The 25,053-nt window shown below is 41.5% G+C and overlaps 1 protein-coding gene across 1 annotated transcript in view; it reads left to right on the forward strand.

Moving 5' to 3' along the window:
- The window catches only part of nsmfb (NMDA receptor synaptonuclear signaling and neuronal migration factor b), a 119,117-nt gene that overhangs the window by 46,760 nt on the left and 47,304 nt on the right, over positions 1-25,053 (forward strand). The window contains exons 3-7 of the mRNA XM_060906697.1: positions 4,654-4,715; positions 5,106-5,723; positions 9,042-9,114; positions 9,762-9,767; positions 12,740-12,808. Coding sequence (XP_060762680.1) covers positions 4,654-4,715; positions 5,106-5,723; positions 9,042-9,114; positions 9,762-9,767; positions 12,740-12,808 — 828 coding nt within the window. The remainder of the gene's footprint in view (positions 1-4,653; positions 4,716-5,105; positions 5,724-9,041; positions 9,115-9,761; positions 9,768-12,739; positions 12,809-25,053) is intronic.

A 25,053-nucleotide genomic window follows, 5' to 3' on the forward strand; every position in this document is an offset into this window, starting at 1 on the left:
GCATCACTACACCAACACTTCCATTTCCCTGTGTCCCCAGATAGTGCCGAGATTGTACAATCTGCCTTGAGACGGTTGCTTATAGCATGTGTGCGCACTGGTGTGTGTGTGTGAATAGTTAAAATGGAGAGCATAAGGAAGGTCAGGGCTGAGTGTTTGCACATCTGTAAATATGTGCATATGTGAGCAAGTGCAGGAGTACGTGTGTGTGTGTGTGTGTGTGTGTGTGTGTGTGTGTGTGTGTGTGTGTGTATGAGTGTGAGTACATGGAGCTGTGCCTACAGGAAAAGCATGTGTGTGTGGGAAGGTATTAGCATTAGCGCTGGATGGACAAAGCGAGAGAAACGGAGAGGGACAGATTGTACCAAAGCAGTGCATGAAAGCAATTAAAGCAGTTCTGAGACGTTCGAGACAATGAGACAAGAACATTACATGAGTTTATATAAAGGATCTGATAGGTGGTTATAAAAAAAAGACCCTAATAATAATAATAAATGATAAATACGATGCGTTCTGCATACACTTCAGTGATCGTGTATTTCTCTAGTGGTTATACTGGGTCACTGGGGTGAACACCAGTGCAAATGCATGTAGGAGTGAACTGATAAAATATTGTTTTTCAGACACGATATGGTTCGGCAGGTTTGTTATGATGTGCAGTGGCTTTTCGATATGCAAGAGCATATAACAGATAATATCCACAATATCTCCTTGTGGTTCCTGTTTGATGAGAGGACAGTGAAACTAATGCAATTCAAGGACACACTAATGAATTTTGTAGATTATTTTACATACAGGACACTTTTTCGATGGAACAAAAACATATTTTCTATTCCCTTCTTGCAGGTTTCATTCATTTGGTTTGGTAGCATGCAATATTGTTAGCATATCGCGTATCCTACGTGAATTACGTCACTCTACCCAATGGAGAACGAGCATTGAATATGGTTTGTGATACTGCATGGTTGTCAAGACACGTCAGAGATGTACCGTAAAACTTCTGCACTAGCAAGCAACTGTGACAATTTGTAAACAAACATGGCCGCTAGGTTTGCTTCATTAAATACGGAAGATTTTGAGAGAATTTTGAAAGAGAAAGATGCGTCGAACACCCGAAAGGAATGCGTAATAATAATAATAATAATAATAATAATATTGGCTGGCTTTTTTCATGGTATATCAGATATATTCCATTCAGCAACTCATCTTCGACTCGTTCAGTATCATGCTAGCTGAATGGAATATATCTGATATACCATGAAAAAAGCCAGCCAATATTATTTAAATATGTTTCGTAAAATGATCTCTCTCATGCTAGAATTTCGATAAAAATGAATCTCTCTCAGTGCTGGATCATCCTGGACCATTAGTTCCACATGCTCGTTTTTTAAAGCTATTTTTCAAATATTCAGCACACGAAGGCTGTCTCAAGGCTGTGGATTCAATCCCCTGCTTTATAGCATATTATACTGTATTAACCTGGATTAGTCATGGACACTGGAGACTCCTTCTAAAAAGGTGAAATAAACATCTCCTCACATTGCATTTGTTTTTGGTTTTTTTTTTTCCATTGAACATCACCACCAACAAAATTTATATGGTGTTTGCCGTACAAGTCCTTGCTTTTGCTATCGAACCACTAATGTACACCTGTGATTCGGATTACACTCAGAATTACAGTCAGAGCTGCTGTTATAGAAAGTTCATCAAGATCCACTACTGAACAATCAGAATCAAGAATCTACCAGCGCATCTCATATTATGTAATATAAAGCAGGAATATATAAGTTATTCCATGAAATCGAGTCATATGTGAGCAGATAGTGGAATAACTGTTTTATTCTATCCACATTCACTGGATTTTGAAAAATGTTTTTTTTTTTTAATTTGATAAATAAAAACTTTGTGGCGGCACGGTGGTGTAGTGGTTAGCGCTGTCGCCTCACAGCAAGAAGGTCCTGGGTTCGAGCCCCGGGGCCGGCGAGGGCCTTTCTGTGTGGAGTTTGCATGTTCTCCCCGTGTCCGCGTGGGTTTCCTCCGGGTGCTCCGGTTTCCCCCACAGTCCAAAGACATGCAGGTTAGGTTAACTGGTGACTCTAAATTGACCGTAGGTGTGAATGTGAGTGTGAATGGTTGTCTGTGTCTATGTGTCAGCCCTGTGATGACCTGGCGACTTGTCCAGGGTGTACCCTGCCTTTCGCCCGTAGTCAGCTGGGATAGGCTCCAGCTTGCCTGCGACCCTGTAGAAGGATAAAGCGGCTAGAGATAATGAGATGAGATGAAAAACTTTGTGGCGGCACGGTGGTGTAGTGGTTAGCGCTGTCGCCTCACAGCAAGAAGGTCCGGGTTCGAGCCCCGTGGCCGGCGAGGGCCTTTCTGTGCGGAGTTTGCATGTTCTCCCCGTGTCCGCGTGGGTTTCCTCCGGGTGCTCCGGTTTCCCCCACAGTCCAAAGACATGCAGGTTAGGTTAACTGGTGACTCTAAATTGACCGTAGGTGTGAATGTGAGTGTGAATGGTTGTCTGTGTCTATGTGTCAGCCCTGTGATGACCTGGCGACTTGTCCAGGGTGTACCCCGCCTTTCGCCCATAGTCAGCTGGGATAGGCTCCAGCTTGCCTGTGACCCTGTAGAACAGGATAAAGCGGCTAGAGATAATGAGATGAGATGAGATGAGATGAGAAAAACTTTGTACAAAACGTCCGCCAAAATAATTTCTGCTTAGAATGTAAACAAACCGGCGAAATGACAGTCGCAATTTGTGAAAAATGCTACTAATACTACTCCTAATAATAATAATAATTCTTGAAAAACAAAAAAAGGTAAGTTCTTACTATCAAATACTTTTATCCCATATTTTGTTGCTTTTTTTGTATTTTTGGGGGGTTTTGTTTTCGAGTAGAGTTTTTATTTCATCCTCGGTTGGTTCAGCAACATGCTCCGCCATTTTATTTTTCTCTACTCACAGTGTATTAGCTGATATCCTAGTAGTAGAGTAGCCAATCTCTACTATTAGAGATTGGTAGTAGAGTAGAGATTGGTAGTAAGCGTGCGACTGCTCATATCCAGTGAATGTGGATAGAATAAATAGAGGATATTACACAGTTGCCCGAAGATATGAAGTTTATCTTCTAACGATGAATGGATATATCATGAGAGAGTGAAGCAAACAAGTGATACCGTATCATTTTCAACATGAGACCATATACTTCATGTCTTCTCACCACCATGTAACATTCTTTATATTATATGGCCACATCCACAAAATTAAAAAAAAAAATACGCAAGTCAATCAAAAGAATTTTAATTTTGAACCGGTTCGCCATTTTGACAATCTGCGTCTCGTCAGTGGGAAAACACTCGGAGTGACATCATCAGAGTGAAATATCAGTGACTATTATACATACAGGACACTTTTTCGATGGAATAAAAATGTGTTCTATTCCCTTCTAGTGGGTTTCATTCATTTGGTTCGATAGCATGCAATATTGTTAGCATATCGCTTATCCTATGCAAATTACATCACTCTACCCAATGGAGAATGAGCGTTGAATATGGTTTACGACAGTTCATGGTTGTCAAGACAATATGACGTCACACGTTGGTGACGTAAAACTTCCGCACTATCGAGCGACTGTGACCATTTGTAAACAAACATGGCCGCCAGGTTTGCTTCATTAAATACAGAAGATTTTGAGAGAATTTTGAAAGAGAAAGACTGTTGAACACCTAAAAGTAATGTGTATTAATAATAATAATAATAATAATAATAATAAAAATAATAATAATAATAATATTGGCTGGCTTTTTTTGTAGTATATCAGATATATTCCATTCAGCTAGCATGATACTGAACTCATCTTCTACTTGTTCAATATCATGCTAGCTAAATGGAATATATATCGAATATACCATGAAAAAAAGCCAGCCAATCTTATTTAAATCTCTCCCTCAGATCCGCAATGTATTTCAGATGAAAAATGTGAGGTTTTCAACTTAAGAAGATAAACTTCATATGTGCAAGCCAACATGTGATTTTCTTTTTATTATATCGACACATTCACAAACAAAAAGTCCCCAAATTTATCAAAACAATTCATCGATTTCCTCACGAGCGATATATAGAGATTTATGTCACAGTTGCCGTTCTCCATGTCCCGGATGGAGCTTGTATGTAAAATACGAGTGGTGTATTTCCCAGTAAAACATTCGTGTCCATATAATATATGACTTTATTACATCATTATAATGATAATATCTCTTGTTCCTAGTGCTGTATGTACACAACATTCTCGGTACCACTACTTAAGCACAGTGTAAGATTATGACAACTGATATAAACCCACACACATTTAGTCCGACTGTTCGTGTCGATTTGGATGGCGCTGATGTAACACCCGGGCTGAGTGACAGGTTTCTGACACAAGGGCTCACTGTGACACTTTCAGCACAGATTTTAATGTCCGTTATCATGGAGGTTGTGTTGTGCAGCTTTATGAAAACTACCCTCAAGTGTTCATCAGTGTCACGTGTGAAAGGCCCATGAGGTGGGATAATGAATACAGATGTAAATGGTTGGGTGTTTAATATGATATGGACAGTTAATATGATGTCATCAGTTTGATTAGTTGTCCTGTGTTGTTTGTCTCTCTCCAGAGCAGCTCGAGCATTTGGAGAGTACCTGTCACAAAACAACACCGAGAACCGCAACGGATCAGGTCAGACCCCCCGATAGAGAGAGAGAGAGAGAGAGAGAGAGAGAGAGAGAGAGTCCACTCCTGTTTTCTGTAGATTGCTCTCTACTCTAATCCTTTTTGACAGTTTCAGCCATCCTTTTTCTCACGACTCATTAATGACTTCTCAAAGGTTTTTGCTATTAATATTAGCTACACATTTGAGTGCTACATTTTAATGTCCTTGCTAACCTTTGTCATTTTAGCTTCCATTTTGTCTTGTGCCAGCCTTTTTTTTCCCTCTTTCATTAGGGAAGCACTTTATTGGCTCCCATGGCTTGGACCAACTGGTGCCAAGAATCTTTTTGACAGAAGATGACTTGTTCCTTCTTTCCTTCTCTCTCTTTCTCCCATTTTTGTCTCTCCTGTACCCAGATCACCTGCTGTCTGACACCTTTGTTGGCCAAGACTCTGAATCCCCAAGCATTAGCTGCCTGCACAAGAATAACCATCTGCAGCCATACTCTAGTACATCTCCCATAGCCAAGCACTCACAAGATCAGCCAGAGCCGGGCCTCGTGCCAGTTCCTGTGTCCGCCAGCGCCAAGCGTCGTCTCTCTGTGGAGCGCAGCCTCTCATCTGAGGATCAGCCACAATCCCAGCAGCCCCAACAGAGTTCAGTGAAGCCAGCACGTGTCTATACTATCAGCAGGGAAGGTGGCATGTTGGGAGCCAGGGATAGCGAGGAGAGCCTGGAGCTCGAGGTCCTAAAGGGCCCTCAAGCTCGCACCAACCACCAGAGGACAAGCCATCGCAGTGGTCATGCCCATCATCATCACACTCCATCTTCTCAGCCACTACAGAGCTCAGGAAGCGCACATAACATCCGGGATTGGGGTTCGAGACGGAGTGGTTCAAGGGAGGACTGTCCACGGTCGTCGTGTCACAGCCAGCGCTCACTCGACCTTGATACGGTGCCAAGAGATGGCTCCAAACAGCGCAAGAAACTCGAGAGGATGTACAGTGAGGATCGGGTGTCCAGCGAGGACCGAGGTAAAGGGAAATAAGAAAGATATATAGGGAGAGGAAGAGGACATGGAAACTCTTGTCCTGCTTCTTCCTCAATGGGCCTCATTTATCAAACTTTTCATCGAGTTGTGTGTAAAACTAAAATAAACATTTACAATAATTAAAGATTTACAAAACCTTCAGTAATACAAGTTTTCTTCATATTTGTGGGCATCATTTGTAAATGACCATGCATGGTCATGGTACAGCTGATTTCTTTTTAGTAACACCCCCAAGAAAGCAAAGCTGACAGAGAGATGAAAATGACAAAATGATGATAGATGAAGAAAGAGCAGTTCCTAAACAGTACATGTGCCAAACCTTCTAGTAATGCAGCTCAGCCACTGCAGAGCATCAGCTACCATAAACACACATTGACTTTCCCTCTGTTATTGGGCATCATTTGTTAGGTCTTAATCTAATGTGTAGTCTTGTACCATTTTTCGACAAACAGGGACCTGATTCTTGAACTGGTTCTGTTTAGGATTCTTTGAGCCTTGGTGCCATTTAGCAAACCAGCTCATGTTTCCACCGGTTTTGAGCAGAATCATTGTAATCAAGGATGCATCAACAACAGAAGGTGTTGCACAATGCATGATGGAAGTAAACATTAGTAGCAAGATGGCGGAGCTCATGGATTACCTGCGAGCATTTGTTCTGTTATTGCACATATGTGTTTTCATCCAAAAGCAAGCATGGACTAACACGTAATAATATGATGTAGAAACCCTGATGTCATCATGGTTCACACTGGAAACCCAGTCTTTTTGGTCCAGCTGGGAACCAGCTTGTCAAGTCTGAACTAATGAATTTTTGTTTGAAATTCTCCAAATGGTTCAGAATTTAGGGTGGCACAGTAGTGTAGTGGTTAGCACTATCAAATCATGGCAAGAAGGTTCTGGGTTTGAGCCCAGTGGCCAAAAGGGGCCTTTCTGTGTGGAGTTTGCATGTTCTCCCCGTGTCTGTGTGGGTTTCCTCCGGGTGTTCCGGTTTCCCCCACGGTCCAAAGACATGCAGGTTAAGCTGATTGGTGGCTCTAAATTGACCGTAGGTGTGAATGTGAGTGTGAATGATTGTGTGTCTCTATGTGTCAGCCCTGCGATGACCTGGCAACTTGTCCAGGGTGTACCCCGCCTCTCGCCCATAGTCAACTGGGATAGGCTCCAGCTTGCCTGCGACCCTGCACAAGATAAGTGGTTACAGATAATGGATGGGGTTCTGAATTTGGTTCATGAAAGAGAACAGAACCTATTCTCTGTTGGTGTGCTTTCTTTCAAGTCATAAATCTTCTTTTCCCTATAGCCAGCAAACCATGTAAGGGCACCACTTATGACATTTTAACAGTCCATCATTGGTGTGTCTACGGCATTTAAACTTGGCAGAGCCCAGCCCTCTCCAAGTTTGATCAATGCACAATTTAGAGTAGCCAGTTAATCTATCGTAACCTGTATGTCTTTGGACTGTGGGGGAAACCGGAACACCCCGAGGAAACCCACGCAGACACAGGGAGAACATGCAAACTCCACACAGAAAGGCCCCTCAATGGCCATGAGGTTTGAATCCAGAACCTTCTTGCTGTAAGGCAACAGTGCTAACCACTACACCACCGTGCTTCCCCAAATCATTAATATGCTTCACAAAATTAAACTCTGTGTACAAATGAAATTATTTAATATTGACAACGTAATCTGTGTTTAAAATTTGCGATAACTCATGTCAGCTATATGATTTCAGGACAATCAGTGGAGGTTCACAGTAGGGAATTGCTTTATATATGTATTGTGTCACAGGATTTTTGTACCAGGTGCTGTTTACAGAATGCATTGAAAAGCGTGCAATATTTTGCACCATTTTCGCTGGCTGATCCAGTAACTATCAAGGCAAGGCAAGTTTATTTATATAGCACATTTCATACACAATGGCAGTTCAATGTGCTTTACAGAAGTAAAAACAAAAACAGTAAACAATAGAGAAATAAAATTACATAAAATAATTTTATCTTTATTCTAAAAGAATTAATTAAAAGAATTAAAAGAATTAAAAGAAAATAATAAGAATTAAACAATAGTAGAAATAAAATATTAAAATGCCAAAAAGAAAAAGAAAAAGGAGAAAAAGAAAGAAAGAAAAAAAAACTAGCAGAATAAAATAGAATAAAGTTAAAGTAAATTTAAACCATGCAGAGAAAGTAAAGATTATAAAAAATGTAAAAATATTAATTATTTAACAGAAAGCATCTGAAAACAGCTTGGTCTTTAACCTAGATTTGAAGCTGCCAACAGCAGGAGCATTTTTAATGTCCTCTGGCAGTTGGTTCCATAGCTGTACTGCATAGTAGCTAAAAGCTGCTTCACCACACTTTGTTTTAACAACTGGTTTTAATAGTAAATTTTTTTGTTGCGATCTGGTAGATCTGATTGGGTTAGGCCGCTGCAACATATCAGAGAGGTAATTGGGCCCTGTACCATTTAGAGATTTGTATACCAGCAGCAATACTTTAAAGTCAATTCTGTAGCTTACTGGAAGCCAGTGAAGGGACCTTAGAATTGGAGTAATGTGCTCTGTTCTTTTTGTTGGTGTGAGAACAAATCAACAAATCAACAAATAATCACCTCAGTAGCGCCTCTACGGGATACATTTACCACGTTTAACATCATCCACAACTGAGACAAGTATAGATCTTCCTTCTGCCATAGAAATTGGCAAATGACATTTAGATTGTTGTGAAAATGCGTTGATTGTGCGAGTGCAGTTTTCGTGCAACATTCGCTTGGCGGCACTTGACCAACATCACAAGTTTTCTTGATCTTTCGAGCAGCGTTTTGTGGTCTGTTACTCAATAAATCTGGGAAATTTGCCAATAATTTTCAGTCAAGATTGTCTCCTGATGGATTCACAAGGTTCTGTATCATCTGTAGTCCGTGCCTGGAAAATGGACCATTTTGGGTTGTGCGCATATGATTTCATGTCAGATTTACAGTAATTTCCCTTAGTCCAATTTCACTTTGGGTTGTATTTCCTGCATACAGAGGCTTGGGAGTGTAATGCTGCAGGGCAGCAGGTCTAACTCAAAATCCATAATCTGAGTATCTTTGTAGAATACAAAGGTTTTGGGTTTTTTTCCCAGCTAAATGGATTTCTCATGGAAACCATTTACAAATCAATTCATTCATATCCAGTTTGATAAACAAGGCCCAATCCCTGGATGATCATCATTTACAGTCCAGTCCAATCAAAATGGTTTCCTTCTACCTTGGTTGGTCTTATCTGATTCCATTTTTTTTGGTCATTTTTGTGTTTTAGAAGAGCAGACCAACAACTGGTTACCCAAAGAGAACATGTTTAGCTTCCAGACTGCCACCACCACCATGCAAGCGTGAGTATATAACGCTCACGATACTAAATCCTGACCCCCGGTCGTGCAGATGCAACAAATCCACAATCACCAACCCCCAACACCCAATCTCACCATCATGCAGGAGTAGAATAGGTCATCCCTCTAAGTCATTCTGTTTGTCTTTCTCTCTCTCTCTCTGGCTCACAGTAGAGCTGGGTTATTCTCAGCCCTCTGAGGCTCCCTCTAGGTCTGACTACTTAATTATCACCTGCCCTCTGGATGCCTTAATGACAAACCCCACATACTGAGTCTCCTGCTGAGCTTCTCTCTCTCTCTCTCTCTCTCTCTCTCTCTCTCTCTCTCTCATTTGTTCCATCCGTCCGCTGAATATCCAGAAGCAGACGTGCTTAGAGCTGTCTTTCTTCATCCTTGTCATTTCATAGAAAAATGTCAAATCCTTGTTATTTCACATAAAACGTGTCAGTCTTGATTTTGCATGCAGCAAGACTCTTTTTTTTTCCCAGTCATTCATGAAGATTTTGAAGAAATATTTTCCCCGTGACTGGCCTTGTGACAAAAAATGTCCACCCTTCATCAACTCTCATCTGATTAATCTGCAATTATGAATAATCGGTGCACTTCTCTTTCTTTTTCCTCCCCTGAAATCTGATCCTTCTTCGGGACAGAATATCGTGAGTAACTCTTTTTCAGTAACCGTCTGAACGAGCATCCCCAATCACTGTGCTTCTGTCCTGATGTCCTCCATGTCGCCTGGTGTCTGCTCCCATTCCCTTGTCCATCACCGAGTGTTTGAAGTTATACTGGCGCATTAACGTAATATGTACACCTGCTCTCAGCTTAATCAGCCCACTTAATTAACGTTTTACTAATTGATGGAGATAGATTATGAAGGGAAGTACGGTAAATGCAAGTCAAGGTGTAACATGGAGGAACGTAGACAGTCAAGGTCACGTACAGTAACAGGATCTTCAGTAGTGGATTTTTCTTATTTGCCGTTTTTTCCACTTTTTTTTTTGTCTGGGGCTCTAACAGGAATTAACCTGTAATAAAATCACTATCACTAGGTATTGAACTCTAGCTCAGGGTAGATACAAAGTGTTTTATGGTAAACGGGTCAGGATTTCAATATCGTCAAAGAAGCACCGGTAGTGAAGATAAAGTATTGGCTGCAGCATGAAGGTGATCTGAGTTGGAGTTGTGTTTAGTAACTCTTATATTTGCAGTTATCCATCCAGGCAGCAGAACTCAGTCTATATTTCTGTCTCTCTCACTCATGGACATGCAGCATAGGATGTCGTTAATTTCATCACTTGAGGCCACAAATTTGATTTTGCCGTGGACTGTCAGTGATTGAGGGCTGTCACGCTGTCAAAGACAATGAGTCAGTGTCGTAGATGGAATCGTGTGTGTGTGTGTGTGTGTGTGTGTGTGTGTGGTCACTCACATAAGCTGAGGTTAGTAGTTCAAACCAACTGAACCTCCCTGTGGGCGTGTTTGTCCGAGTTCTGCTAATCCTGTATGAGGGATGGAGAGAGCCAAATTACAAAATGTATCTGTCATTAGTTGCACTGATATATCATTCAATAAATAAATAAATAAATAAAATTTATTTTTGGATTTATTGAACAATTTATAGATTGATTTATTGACATACAGTGGTGCTTGAAAGTTTGTGAACCCTTTAGAATTTTCTATATTTCTGCATAAATATGACCTAAAACATCATCAGATTTTCACACAAGTCCTAAAAGTAGATAAAGAGAACCCAGTCAAACAAATGAGACAAAAATATTATACTTGGTCATTTATTTATTGAGGAAAATGAGCCAATATTACATATCTGTGAGTGGCAAAAGTATGTGAACCTCTAGGATTAGCAGTTAATTTGAAGGTGATATTAGAGTCAGGTGTTTTCAGTCAATGGGATGACAATCAGGTGTGAGTGGGCACCCTGTTTTATTTCAAGAACAGGGATCTATCAAAGTCTGATCTTCACAACACATGTTTGTGGAAGTGTATCATGGCACGAACAAAGGAGATTTCTGAGGACCTCAGAAAAAGTGTTGTTGATGCTCATCAGGCTGGAAAAGGTTACACAACCATCTCTAAAGAGTTTGGACTCCACCAATCCACAGTCAGACATATTGTGTACAAATGGAGGAAATTCAAGACCATTGTTCCCCTCCCCAGGAGTGGTCGACCAACAAAGATCACTCCAAGAGCAAGGCGTGTAATAGTCGGCGAGGTCACAAAGGACCCCAGGATAACTTCTAAGCAACTGAAGGCCTCTCTCACATTGGCTAATATTAATGTTCATGAGTCCACCATCAGGAGAACACTGAACAACAATGGTGTGCATGGCAGGGTTGCAAGGAGAAAGCCACTGCTCTCCAAAAAGAACATTGCTGCTCATCTGCAGTTTGCTAAAAATCACGTGGACAAGCCAGAAGGCTATTGGAATGTTTTGTGGACAGATGAGACCAAAATAGAACTTTTTGGTTTAAATGAGAAGCATTATGTTTGGAGAAAGGAAAACATTGCATTCCAGCATAAGAACCTTATCCCATCTGTGAAACATGGTGGTGGTAGTATCATGGTTTGGGCCTGTTTTGCTGCATCTGGGCCAGGACGGCTTGCCATCATTGATGGAACAATGAATTGTGAATTATACCAGCAAATTCTAAAGGAAAATGTCAGGACATCTGTCCATGAACTGAATCTGAAGAGAAGGTGGGTCAGGCAGCAAGACAACGACCCTAAGCACGCAAGTCATTCTTCCAAAAATGGTTAAAGAAGAATAAAGTTAATGTTTTGGAATGGCCAAGTCAAAATCCTGACCTTAATCCAATGGAAATGTTGTGGAAGGACCTGAAGCGAGCAGTTCATGTGAGGAAACCCACCAACATCCCAGAGTTGAAGCTGTTCTATACAGAGGAATGGCCTAAAATTCCTCCAAGCCGGTGTGCAGGACTGATCAACAGTTACCAGAAACGTTTAGGTGCAGTTATTGCTGCACAAGGGGGTCACACCAGATACTGAAAGCAAAGGTTCACATACTTTTGCCACTCACAGATATGTAATATTGGATCATTTTCCTCAATAAATAAACGATCAAGTATAATATTTTTGTCTCATTTGTTTAACTGGGTTCTCTTTATCTACTTTTAGGACTTGTGTGAAAATCTGATGATGTTTTAGGTCATATTTATGCAGAAATATAGAAAATTCTAAAGGGTTCACAAACTTTCAAGCACCATTGTATATTGAAACATATACATAGTTCTAGAAATCACGAAATAGATTTTAAGTAAATTATGAAATGAAGGTTTTATTTTATTTTATTTTATTTATTTATTGGCACTCGCTGTTCCCCATACTCCTGACCTGGGATTGTGTGTGTGTGTGTGGGAGGGTGGTGGTGGGGAGGTGTGCGCACATGGGTGTATGATGTGTGTTGGTGTGTGTGGTTTGATACCTCTTGTGGCTCTAACACTATGTGGTCTCTTGATTTTTTCCCCTTAACCAATCCTCCACTGCCCATTTTGTCCGCGCGCACGCACACACACACACACACACACACACACACACACACACACACACACACACACACACACACACACACTCTAACAATGTGTCCTGGCAGGGCTTTCCGCGGCTTTGCTGACAGAAAGAGGAGGAAAAGAGAGCAGGAGGCCACCGCACTGATGGAGAGGTACTGTTCACTAACTGCGCTGTTCACCTCCCTCACACACACACACACACACACACACACACACACACACACACACACACACACACACACTCTGATGTGCTGAAGAAACGTTATACCAAAAAAATGGAAGATGTTCAGTGTCTGTTTTTAACCTGTGCACATCAAGACGTTTAAAAGCTGAGAAAGCAACATCTCCAGACAGTAGTTTGGACAGTAGCAGGACATGGGATTTCAGCCCAAATGAAAGTTTTTAATGTCTTTTGAGGGTGAGATTGAAAAGAGAATCCTGGCTTGCATACAAAACGTCAAAATTGCTATGGAACAAAAGCGCACATATAGTAATAGAACAAGAGCAAGGCTGACCAATAATAATGTCTTCCATTTAAGTCATTGTCAAGCCAGCATGATAGTACAGGCAGTATAGCCAGTGTATCGGCAGTAGTGTAGTAGAAGAAGAAGCCTGTACCAGTATTTGTCATATGTACACATGTACAGAGTGAAATTCCTCCTCTGCATTTAACCCATCTGAAGCAGTGACCACACGCACACACACACATGAGTGAGCAATGAGCACACACACACACATCCAAACCCAGAGCAGTGGGCAGCTATGCTACAGCACCCGGGGATCAGTTGGGGGTTCGGTGCCTTGCTCAAGGGCACTTCAGCCATGATACAGAAGGAGGGGAAATCACTCAACCCCCCTCACATTTTTCCTCCCGGTCCCGGGAATCGAACCAGTGACCCTTTTCTCTAACCTACAGGCCATGGCTGCCCCAGTGTATGCAGTTTGTGGGGGGCAGTGTTCCTGTAACAACAAGCTACACAAGCTGCAGCCTCCCTAAATGTGCAGTGACTCATGTCTTATATAATACTAATATATAACCTGATTACTTTTTGCACTCATACAGTGGCAAAGTGTCCCTGAACAAAACAAAACAAACCTAATGCATTTTGTACTCAGACTTGTTAAAACAGCGAACCAGGTCTCCTGTGTAGGTCAGAAGGCATTTTGTTTCACCAAGTTGTAATGGAGTGGAGCAAAGCGTGATGGACACAAGAAAAATAAGACAGGATGCAAGAGCAGCAAAGACGTGATAAAGAGCTAAAGGTTTCTACCCTGTCTATCCCAGTATACCGCATTAGCTGCGTAATTCTAACACAGTCATATAACATTATCTGGAACACTGAGAAGAAAAGGGTGTTGTGTAACTGCCCCATCTGACAGAATGACTGGCCCCAGCCCAAAAAAAAGAACCCCCACTGAATAAATATCCAAGGACACCGTTTTTTTTTTTTTTTTTAAGTGCCCATTGCACGGTGGTGTAGTGGTTAGCGCTGTCGCCTCACAGCAAGAAGGTCCGGGTTCGAGCCCCTTGGCCGGCGAGGGCCTTTCTGTGCGGAGTTTGCATGTTCTCCCCGTGTCCGCGTGGGTTTCCTCCGGGTGCTCCGGTTTCCCCCACAGTCCAAAGACATGCAGGTTAGGTCAACTGGTGACTCTAAATTGACCGTAGGTGTGAATGTGAGTGTGAATGGTTGTCTGTGTCTATGTGTCAGCCCTGTGATGACCTGGCGACTTGTCCAGGGTGTACCCCGCCTTTCACCCGTAGTCAGCTGGGATAGGCTCCAGCTCGCCTGCGACCCTGTAGAACAGGATAAAGCGGCTACAGATGATGAGATGAGATGAGATGAAGTGCCCATTGATATTAATTGCACGAGTTGCCTTTAGTGTTAGGCTTTATGCTTTGATTGTTACTTCTCTTCAGGGGAAGTAGTTTGAGTGCACAGATAGATCAAACTGCAAAAACTGTTTGCAGTCTGTAATAAAACACGAGAGATTAAACAAGTTCAATTAAAACCTTATTGAAATTAGTACGTGGCGGCATGGTGGTGTGGTGGTTAGTGCTGTCGCCCCACAGCAAGAAGGTCCAGGTTCGAGCCCCGTGGCCGGCGAGGGCCTTTCTGTGCGGAGTTTGCATGTTCTCCCCGTGTCCGCGTGGGTTTCCTCCGGGTGCTCCGGTTTCCCCCACAGTCCAAAGACATGCAGGTTAGGTTAACTGGTGACTCTAAATTGACCGTAGGTGTGAATGTGAGTGTGAATGGTTGTCTGTGTCTATGTGTCAGCCCTGTGATGACCTGGCGACTTGTCCAGGGTGTACCCCGCCTTTCGCCCGTAGTCAGCTGGGATAGGCTCCAGCTTGCCTGCGACCCTGTAGAACAGGATAAAGCGGCTAGAGATAATGAGATGAGATGAGATGAAATTAGTATTGAACAAAGACGAGGGTTACTGCGAGACAAAATTGAAGAGCCCGTCATGTTCCAGTATGCAAATACAGCCCGTGCTCCAGGAGGAATAAAGGGGCGGGGCACATGTGGCTGCAAGTAGGGAGGGTTGCAAAAGGTCACGAAGTGATTGCCCCAATGAAATAAATGTGCACTGGATGCAATTTGGGATGAAATCAGGATCATTGTTTCTAACAATTCTAATGTTTCTGCATCAGTAAAATCTGATTTATTATTATTATTAAGAAGAAGAAGACTTTACTCTCAAGCACAGCAAAATTCCTCCACTGCATTTAACCCATCTGAAGCAGTGCACACATGAGTGAGCAATGAGCACACACACATACCCAGAGCAGTGGGAGCAGTTGGGGGGTCGGTGCCTTGCTCAAGCACTTCAACCATGATACAAAGTCAAAGTCCCTTCCCACACCATATGGCGCATAGGGCGGCGCCGATCTCAGTTTCCGTAGCCCTCGGCCTCTCGCCTATTACATAGCTAGGGTTACAGTGGGGGGGGAGGTCCTCTGGTAACCGTGAGAGTTTGACTCCCCACTCGCATCTGTATTGCAGCGTGCCTTGCCAGATGGCAGTAGGTACCATTTTTATGATGGTCTTTGATATGACCCGACCGTGAGTAGAACTCGCGATCTCCCGATTGAGAGGCGGACATGCTAACCACTAGGCCATGATACAGAGGGAGGGGAAAGTTCTGTTCATTCAATTAACTCCCCTAACATTTTTTCCTGCTGGTCCTGGGAATCGAACCAGCGACCCTTTGGTCCCAAGGCTGCTAATTAATGTATAATGCTTCTGCTTAGTAATGTATAATTATTAGTAAAGGTCCTATACTTTTATTATTAGCTCATCTGGCTGACAGGTGATGAGCTTATGCCATCATATGTTGTCCGTTGTCCGTCCATCGTCCGTTGTTTGTCCAGCGTCGTACACATTTCACGAAAATCACTTCTTCTCCCTCAATTCTTGACCAATTTTGATTCTTTCTGGCATGAAGGTAGGGGTACCTAGGGTGCATATAACTTCTACCCAGATTTGTTTAATTATAATTATTAATGAAGTTATGGACTAATTAAGCCTTAATGAACAGTTCAACAAAAATTGCTTCTTCTCAGTCAATTCCTCACCGTTTTGGATTCTTTCTGGCAAATAGGTCGGTATTCCTAGGGTGTATATCGCTTGTATATAGTGTATATACATCCTCGATTCCAAAAAAGTTGGGACAAAGTACAAATTGTAAATAAAAACGGAATGCAATGATGTGTAAGTTTCAAAATTCCATATTTTATTCAGAATAGAACATAGATGACATATCAAAGGTTTAAACTGAGAAAATGTATCATTTAAAGAGAAAAATTAGGTGATTTTAAATTTCATGACAACAACACATCTCAAAAAAGTTGGGACAAGGCCATGTTTACCACTGTGAGACATCCCCTTTTCTCTTTACAACAGTCTGTAAACGTCTGGGGACTGAGGAGACAAGTTGCTCAAGTTTAGGGATAGGAATGTTAACCCATTCTTGTCTAATGTAGGATTCTAGTTGCTCAACTGTCTTAGGTCTTTTTTTGTCGTATCTTCCGTTTTATGATGCGCCAAATGTTTTCTATGGGTGAAAGATCTGGACTGCAGGCTGGCCAGTTCAGTACCCGGACCCTTCTTCTACGCAGCCATGATGCTGTAATTGATGCAGTATGTGGTTTGGCATTGTCATGTTGGAAAATGCAAGGTCTTCCCTGAAAGAGACGTCGTCTGGATGGGAGCATATGTTGCTCTAGAACCTGGATATACCTTTCAGCATTGATGGTGTCTTTCCAGATGTGTAAGCTGCCCATGCCACACGCACTAATGCAACCCCATACCATCAGAGATGCAGGCTTCTGAACTGAGCGCTGATAACACCTTGGGTCGTCCTTCTCCTCTTTAGTCTGAATGACACGGCGTCCCTGATTTCCATAAAGAACTTCAAATTTTGATTCTTCTGACCACAGAACAGTTTTCCACTTTGCCACAGTCCATTTTAAATGAGCCTTGGCCCAGAGAAGACGTCTGCGCTTCTGGATCATGTTTAGATACAGCTTCTTCTTTGAACTATATAGTTTTAGCTGGCAACGGCGGATGGCACGGTGAATTGTGTTCACAGATAATGTTCTCTGGAAATATTCCTGAGCCCATTTTGTGATTTCCAATACAGAAGCATGCCTGTATGTGATGCAGTGCCGTCTAAGGGCCCGAAGATCACGGGCACCCAGTATGGTTTTCCGGCCTTGACCCTTACGCACAGAGATTCTTCCAGATTCTCTGAATCTTTTGATGATATTATGCACTGTAGATGATGATATGTTCAAACTCTTTGCAATTTTACACTCTCGAACTCCTTTCTGATATTGCTCCACTATTTGTCGGTGCAGAATTAGGGGGATTGGTGATCCTCTTCCCATCTTTACTTCTGAGAGCCGCTGCCACTCCAAGATGCTCTTTTTATACCCAGGCATGTTAATGACCTATTGCCAATTGACCGAATGAGTTGCAATTTGGTCCTCCAGCTGTTCCTTTTTTGTACCTTTAACTTTTCCAGCCTCTTATTGCCCCTGTATCAACTTTTTTGAGATGTGTTGCTGTCATGAAATTTCAAATGAGCCAATATTTGGCATGAAATTTCAAAATGTCTCACTTTCGACATTTGATATGTTGTCTGTGTTCTATTGTGAATACAATATCAGTTTTTGAGATTTGTAAATTATTGCATTCCATTTTTATTTACAATTTGTACTTTGTCCCAACTTTTTTGGAATCAGGGTTGTAGATTGCAACATTTATTGCACAAGGTGGCCCACTTTAGATCGTTCCTTCCGGACTAGACGGGGCCGGAGTGAGCTACGCCATCATTGAAGATCTCGTTTAGACATGTGACCAATAATTTTTGACCAATAATTTGATATTATGATTGATTCCTCATCTCTAAACTGTTTCTCAACCATGTTCTCTGATCTCCACTGCTGGCCAATTCTCATCAAGCCTCTTGGCTAAGTCTCATGCGACTTGGAGGCATGTATGGGCAAGTCACACAAGCGTATACACTGTGTGAACGGGAGACTCTGTCATAGTGGTTCACTCACTGTGGCTTGCTTGCTGTGGCTCCAATGGGATTTCAAAATAAAAGTCTCCTCCTCAACTAACGTGGAGGATTATCATGGCAGAGGAAAAGCTACCACAGCATTATACACTTTTGCATTGCATCATATCACATTGAATTGCATTGTGTTGAATCAACTTGTGTAGAATGTGCTTCATATGTATCGTTAATGTATCGGCTCGACCTCAGTGATGGAGATGCACATCCTCGGTTGCAGGTGTATCTAACTCGTATATTCATGAAATCAGGATTTGGGGAAAAGTGTGGCTGCTTTTGAACCTTTTATTCTGTTGTCTAAACACATTTTCAGCAGCAGCAGCATATCGTCGACTTCGTGTTGGAGGTTTTCAAAATGACAACAGTATGCCTTCATTTTCTCAATCAGCATTAGGGCTAATTTATTGTTTATCAATATAGTTCACTTTCAATTTCACTTTTTAGCAAATAACTTGGCGGCACGGTGGTGTAGTGGTTAGCGCTGTCGCCTCACAGCAAGAAGGTCCGGGTTCGAGCCCCGTGGCCGGCGAAGGCCTTTCTGTGTGGAGTTTGCATGTTCTCCCCGTGTCCGCGTGGGTTTCCTCCGGGTGCTCCGGTTTCCCCCACAGTCCAAAGACATGCAGGTTAGGTTAACTGGTGACTCTAAATTGACCGTAGGTGTGAATGTGAGTGTGAATGGTTGTCTGTGTCTATGTGTCAGCCCTGTGATGACCTGGCGACTTGTCCAGGGTGTACCCCACCTTTCGCCCGTAGTCAGCTGGGATAGGCTCCAGCTTGCCTGCGACCCTGTAGAACAGGATAAAGCGGCTAGAGATAATGAGAATGAATGAGCAAATAACTTGTCTAGAATGATGGACGAGACCATCAGTGACAGCGTAGCTCACTCTGGCCCCGTCTAGTCCAGAAGAAACAATCTAAAGTGGGCCACCTTGTGCAAGAAATGTTGCAAGCTGTATACACTATATACAAGCTATATATAGAAGCTATATACACCCTAGGAATATTGATCTATTTGCCAGAAAGAATCCAAAACGGTGAAGAATTGACTGAGAAGAAGCGATTTTTGTTGAACTGCTCATTAAGGCTTAATTAGTCCATAACTTCATTAATAACTACAATTAAGCAAATCTGGGTAGAAGTTATATGCACCCTAGGTACCCCTACCTTCATACCAAAAAAGAATCAAAATCGGTGAAGAATTGAGAAAGAAGTGATTTGTGTGGAAACTGCTCATTAGAGCTTAATTACTCCATATCTTCATTATTAATTGCAATTATGCAAATTTGGGTAGACACTGTATGCACCCCAGGCAGACCTACCTTCCTGCCAAAAAGAATAAAAATCAGTGAAGAATTGTGAGAGAAGAAGTTATTTTCGTGAAACGTGGATGACGCCAGACAGACGACGGACAACACATGATGGCATAAGTTTATCGCTGATACCCTGTCGGCCAGATGAGCTAATAATTGAGAAACACTAGCTAAAATGCTAGTTATTGAAGGGGAAAAATGTGCAGCTGTCATCACTCGTTCACCAAAACGTAGACTTTAACTAATAGAGGTCTCTATTAGATAAATACATTTAGATAACACAAAATCAGGAATATGTAGGTCATTATTTTATCATACAGCTCACACCTTTACTATGTTTTAATATAAATGTAGCAGGGTAAAAATTGGTCAGTTGGTTTAATTGGTATAATTTGGTAAAACCTGATCATAACTGGGCGGCACGGTGGTGTAGTGGTTAGCACTGTCACCTCACAGTAAGGCAGTTCTGGGTTCGAGCCCAGTGGCTGGCGAGGGCCTTTCTGTGCGGAGTTTGCATGTTCTCTCCGTGTCTGCATGGGTTTCCTCCGGGTGCTCCGGTTTCCCCTACAGTCCAAAGACATGCAGGTTAGGCTAATTGGTGGCTTTAAATTGACCGTAGGTGTGAATGTGAGTGTGAAAGGTTGTTTGTCTCTATGTGTCAGCCCTGCGATGACCTGGTGACTTGTCCAGGGTGTACCCCGCCTCTCGCCCATAGTCAGCTGGGATAGGCTCCAGTTTGCCCGCGACCCTGTATAGGATAAGTGGTTATGGGTAATGGATGGTTGGATGGATGATCATAACTGATTATGGGTGTTTCACAAAGTCAAGGATGTTCCCTTGGTAGGACAAGTCCTTCCAGGTCGGGTCCTTCAGAGGCTAGGCAGGTTTGCATCATGGAAAAGGTCACTCCTATGGATGTGCACATAGGATTGTGGATGCTTTAAGAATGCTGAAGTTACAGTACACACAGGCATTCTTCCATCCATCCATCTATCCATCCATCCTTTTCTGAAAGAAGGCTCGGTCCTTGGTAGGATTCGAAGGATCCTAGACATCAGAACAGTCCTTAGACTGGATTCAGTGACATCGCATCCTTAAGTATCCTTTCTTGACATTGAGAAACACCCAATATAAAAGGATTCTTTGTATGCTTCATGGTTCTTGCACCTTGGGTAAAAGACAAAGGCTTGTTATAGAGGTCAACATCTCAGTTTTTGTCTCTCTGGAGGAACTACGGTACAATGATGGTTTTTGTTCCATCACTGGACCGTGGTGTATTTTATTAAACAATAATTTGATAAAAATTGCTCATAACAATACAGAAAAAATAATTATATCCTCTGATATCCTCTGGCAATCTGTTTCTTTCTTTTAATCAGAAATTTTGTGCCATGATGCCGCCGATGTCGAGCTCTGTGATTGGAAATGAATTCACTCCAGCTGGCCCGATTAGTGCCACTCCACTCCAACAAAGTGCTCCTTTGTTTCTTCCCGTGAGGGAGAAATGAAAAAAAGAGCTAATGTTAATGTTTGACAGTCAAATTTGTTCAAGCAGGCGAAGTGCTGATCTATAAGAGATGTGTAATTTGCTGAGTCACTGACAGGAATAAGGGAATGATTGCGTTCTTTGGAGAAATGAGACTCGTGTTTTTCTTAATGGTCACTGATCCGCTGTATGCTGTATCTGTTATCATGATTAGTTTGGAGTGTGTGTGCTGTGACTGGTTAACATGTGGTTGTTAGTGGTTGTGTGCTTTATTGTAAGTGATCGCATCGTATATGCGATCCTTTTTGACATTTTCAAAAAAGGAAATGGTCTTTATAAACGTATCGTGATAATCTCTGACAAAATTTCCGAATGATAATAATTCTTGTTTAGCACACCATGTATTTTTACACTATAATAATCTTTCCAGCATAACTAATTCATAGTAATGGATTTCATAGCGTTGTGAGGAACCACAACTTATACAATTTTCATGACGTTTTCCATTTATGATATGTAATCTTCATTAAATCCATATATACAGTACACTATGCGTTTCTGCACTCTCAGAAATTAAAGTACATTATTGTGCCTTTAGCAGTACAATGGCTTGTCATTGGGGCAATACCTTCTAAAGTATTTATTTGTATCCTTTAAACACTGCTTGGGAACATACCTTTTTGACCCTAAAAATGTAAATTTTTATTCATTTTTACATATGAACTGACACATAGTACATCCAACAAAAAAGTGGAATGATGACGAAATGAATTAAATAAATAATTTGCAAGATATGCGATGAGACACCATAACCAACAAATAAGCACCAAACAATAAGAAAAACAAACAAACAACATTTTTTTTTTAGTTGATCCTACTTGATATTGGACTATGCATTATGTTCCCTAAAATGTGTCATTAACTGTCTTGCCTATTGCTCTCCCTTCTCTAAAAACATTCATAGAGATTAATAATGGGGCAGTGTTGATTAATAATTGGTGCACCAGTGGGCTTCTATTTAACAGTTATTCCATGAAATCGAGTCGTACATGAGCTGATGAGTTGGCTATGATCCATGTACGACAAGTTTGAGTGGAATAACTGTTTTATTCTATCCACATTCGCTGGATTTTGAGAAACAGAGCATTTTTATTTTTTGCAAATTCGATCAATAAAAACTTCATACAAAACATCCAACAAAATCATTTCCGCTTAGAATGTAAACAAACCGGTGAAATGACAGGAGCAATTTGTGAAAAATGCGATGATAATTATTCTTGAAAAATAATAAAAAAAGATATGTTCTTACCATTAAATACTTTTATTCCATATTTTGTTGCTTTTTTGGTTTTTTTTGGGTTTTGTTTTCGAGTAGAGTTTTTATTTCGTCCTCCTCGGTTGGTTCAGCAACACGTGCAGCCATTTTGGGGTTTTTTCTACTCATGGTATATGAGCTTATAGCCTAGTAGTAGAGTAGCCAATCAGAGCATGCGATTCCTCATATCCAGTGACTGTGGATAGAATAATAGTGGTTGTTGCAGTTCCCATTTTTGACCACTAGGTGTGATAATAAGAATATGGAGCGAAATAGGGGGCTGGGCGCACTGCCCCATGATTGCACAATATCTAGGCGAGCGAATCTATCTATCTATCTATCTATCTATCTATCTATCTATCTATCTATCTATCTATCTGTTAAATAGTGATATTTTTCTAAATCTTTTTCAATGGTCACTCCAAAGACGTACAGTAGTTGGTAATGCAATGGTACACTACCGTTCAAAAGTTTGGGGTCACTTTGAAATGTCCTTATTTTTGAAAGAAAAGCACTGTTCTTTTCAATGAAGGTCACTTTAAACTAATCAGAAATCCACTCTATACATTGCTAATGTGGTAAATGACTATTCTAGCTGCAAATGTCTGGTTTTTGGTGCAATATCTCCATAGGTGTATAGAGGCCCATTTCCAGCAACTCTCACTCCAGTGTTCTAATGGTACAATGTGTTTGCTCATTGCCTCAGAAGGCTAATGGATGATTAGAAAACCCTTGTACAATCATGTTAGCACAGCTGAAAACAGTTGAGCTCTTTAGAGAAGCTATAAAACTGACCTTCCTTTGAGCAGATTGAGTTTCTGGAGCATCACATTTGTGGGGTCGATTAAATGCTCAAAATGGCCAGAAAAATGTCTTGACTATATTTTCTATTCATTTTGCAACTTATGGTGGTAAATAAAAGTGTGACTTTTCATGGAAAACACAAAATTGTCTGGGTGACCCCAAACTTTTGAACCGTAGTGTATGTAAAATATACAGAATTGTGAATGAGGATGCGATTTGTACAATGGCTGATGTATATGGTGGGGCTTTGCCCAAACCCCTTTGGATGAGCTGTGACTGGATACAAGATTAAGATTTCAAGCTTGAAATCGGCTTTTTTTTTTCCCCTACAAAGAAACATCTGCCACTAGACAAGACAAATACAAGCCTGTTTTTAACATTTATCATTCAGTCATTGTTTTTAGTCTTTAGTTTATTTCCTAGTTGGTTTATGTTTCTTATTCTATTTCATACTGTATTTATGCTTTAATGTTTATTTTCACAGTTGTCTCGATCATTTATTGTTAGCTTGTTGCTTTGTTGCCATGCTGGCACTAACGTTGTTTCTCTCTCACTTCACTGGAAATAAACCTGCATATACCAGTAAAAGTGTTTATACAGATCGTAGTCTTGGCTTGGTCTTTGGTTATTGTTGCATTTTGGTCCAGAGCTGCCAGTTGTGTTGAAATTCATGCCTGTTGTACTTTCAGGTGTCACATGCGGCATTTTTTCTTTTTGAGCGTGTTGCAGATGTGTCAAACATCGTAAAGTGACTGAGTGCTAACAATGTGTCTAAAGGCCAGGAGAGAGAATGCTGACGCTTTTACTGACCTCGATAACTTCGACTGTCCAGAACAGTAAAAGGTGTTATTTTGTTGAAAAGTCTGCGGGGGGAGGATTTGCTGTGGCGTGTCTCTGTGGTATTTGCAAGGCACATCAAAAAAGCTCAATTTGTCTGAGCTCAAGAGAGTCAGTCTGGGCTGCTTAAGTAACCTCTGTTTGTTGAAGAAATTCTCTGTCTGTCTTTTTCAGCAAAACAAAATGCAAATATAAAAATGCTTAAATATGTATAGACCGAGGGCGGCACGGTGGTGTAGTGGTTAGCGCTGTCACCTCACAGCAAGAAGGTCCGGGTTCGAGCCCCGTGGCCGGCGAAGGCCTTTCTGTGTGGAGTTTGCATGTTCTCCCCGTGTCCGCGTGTGTTTCCTCCGGGTGCTCCGGTTTCCCCCACAGTCCAAAGACATGCAGGTTAGGTTAACTGGTGACTCTAAATTGACCGTAGGTGTGAATGTGAGTGTGAATGGTTGTCTGTGTCTATGTGTCAGCCCTGTGATGACCTGGCGACTTGTCCAGGGTGTACCCCGCCTTTCGCCCGTAGTCAGCTGGGATAGGCTCCAGCTTGCCTGCGACCCTGTAGAACAGGATAAAGCGGCTAGAGATAATGAGATGAGATGTATAGACCGAGCTATATAAATGCACTCAACTGTGTAAGATTAAATATTTAAAAACTCTTGAATCATTTTTGCTACCTTTGTATTTTAGCTGGCAGTTTAGTTTCTTTTGAACAATATGTGCTTCGTCTTTCCACTTTTGGTTTCTCCTCCTAGAGCATTTTGAGTAAAAAATAAAGAAAAGAATCATAGAGTAAATAATAATCAAATATACCATGCACTGAGAGGCTCCGGTTGAAATTATGGATTCTCTGAGGTGATGCTAGCCACTGAAAGGAATCTATAATTCTCGGTGCCTCTCAATGCATGGTATATTTGATTTATATCCCTCATAAAAAAAATTCCAAACTAAAGGTGTTGAGATTGAATCTCGGCATAAACTCACTGGAGGCAGCCATGTTTGTTGTTTACGTCGGCGCAACCTTCGACCTGCGCATGTGCAATGTACAGTGCTATCACCTACCTTGCT

Source organism: Neoarius graeffei, chromosome 24 (genome assembly GCF_027579695.1).
Source record: "Neoarius graeffei isolate fNeoGra1 chromosome 24, fNeoGra1.pri, whole genome shotgun sequence".
NCBI classification, from domain to species: Eukaryota; Metazoa; Chordata; class Actinopteri; order Siluriformes; family Ariidae; genus Neoarius; species Neoarius graeffei.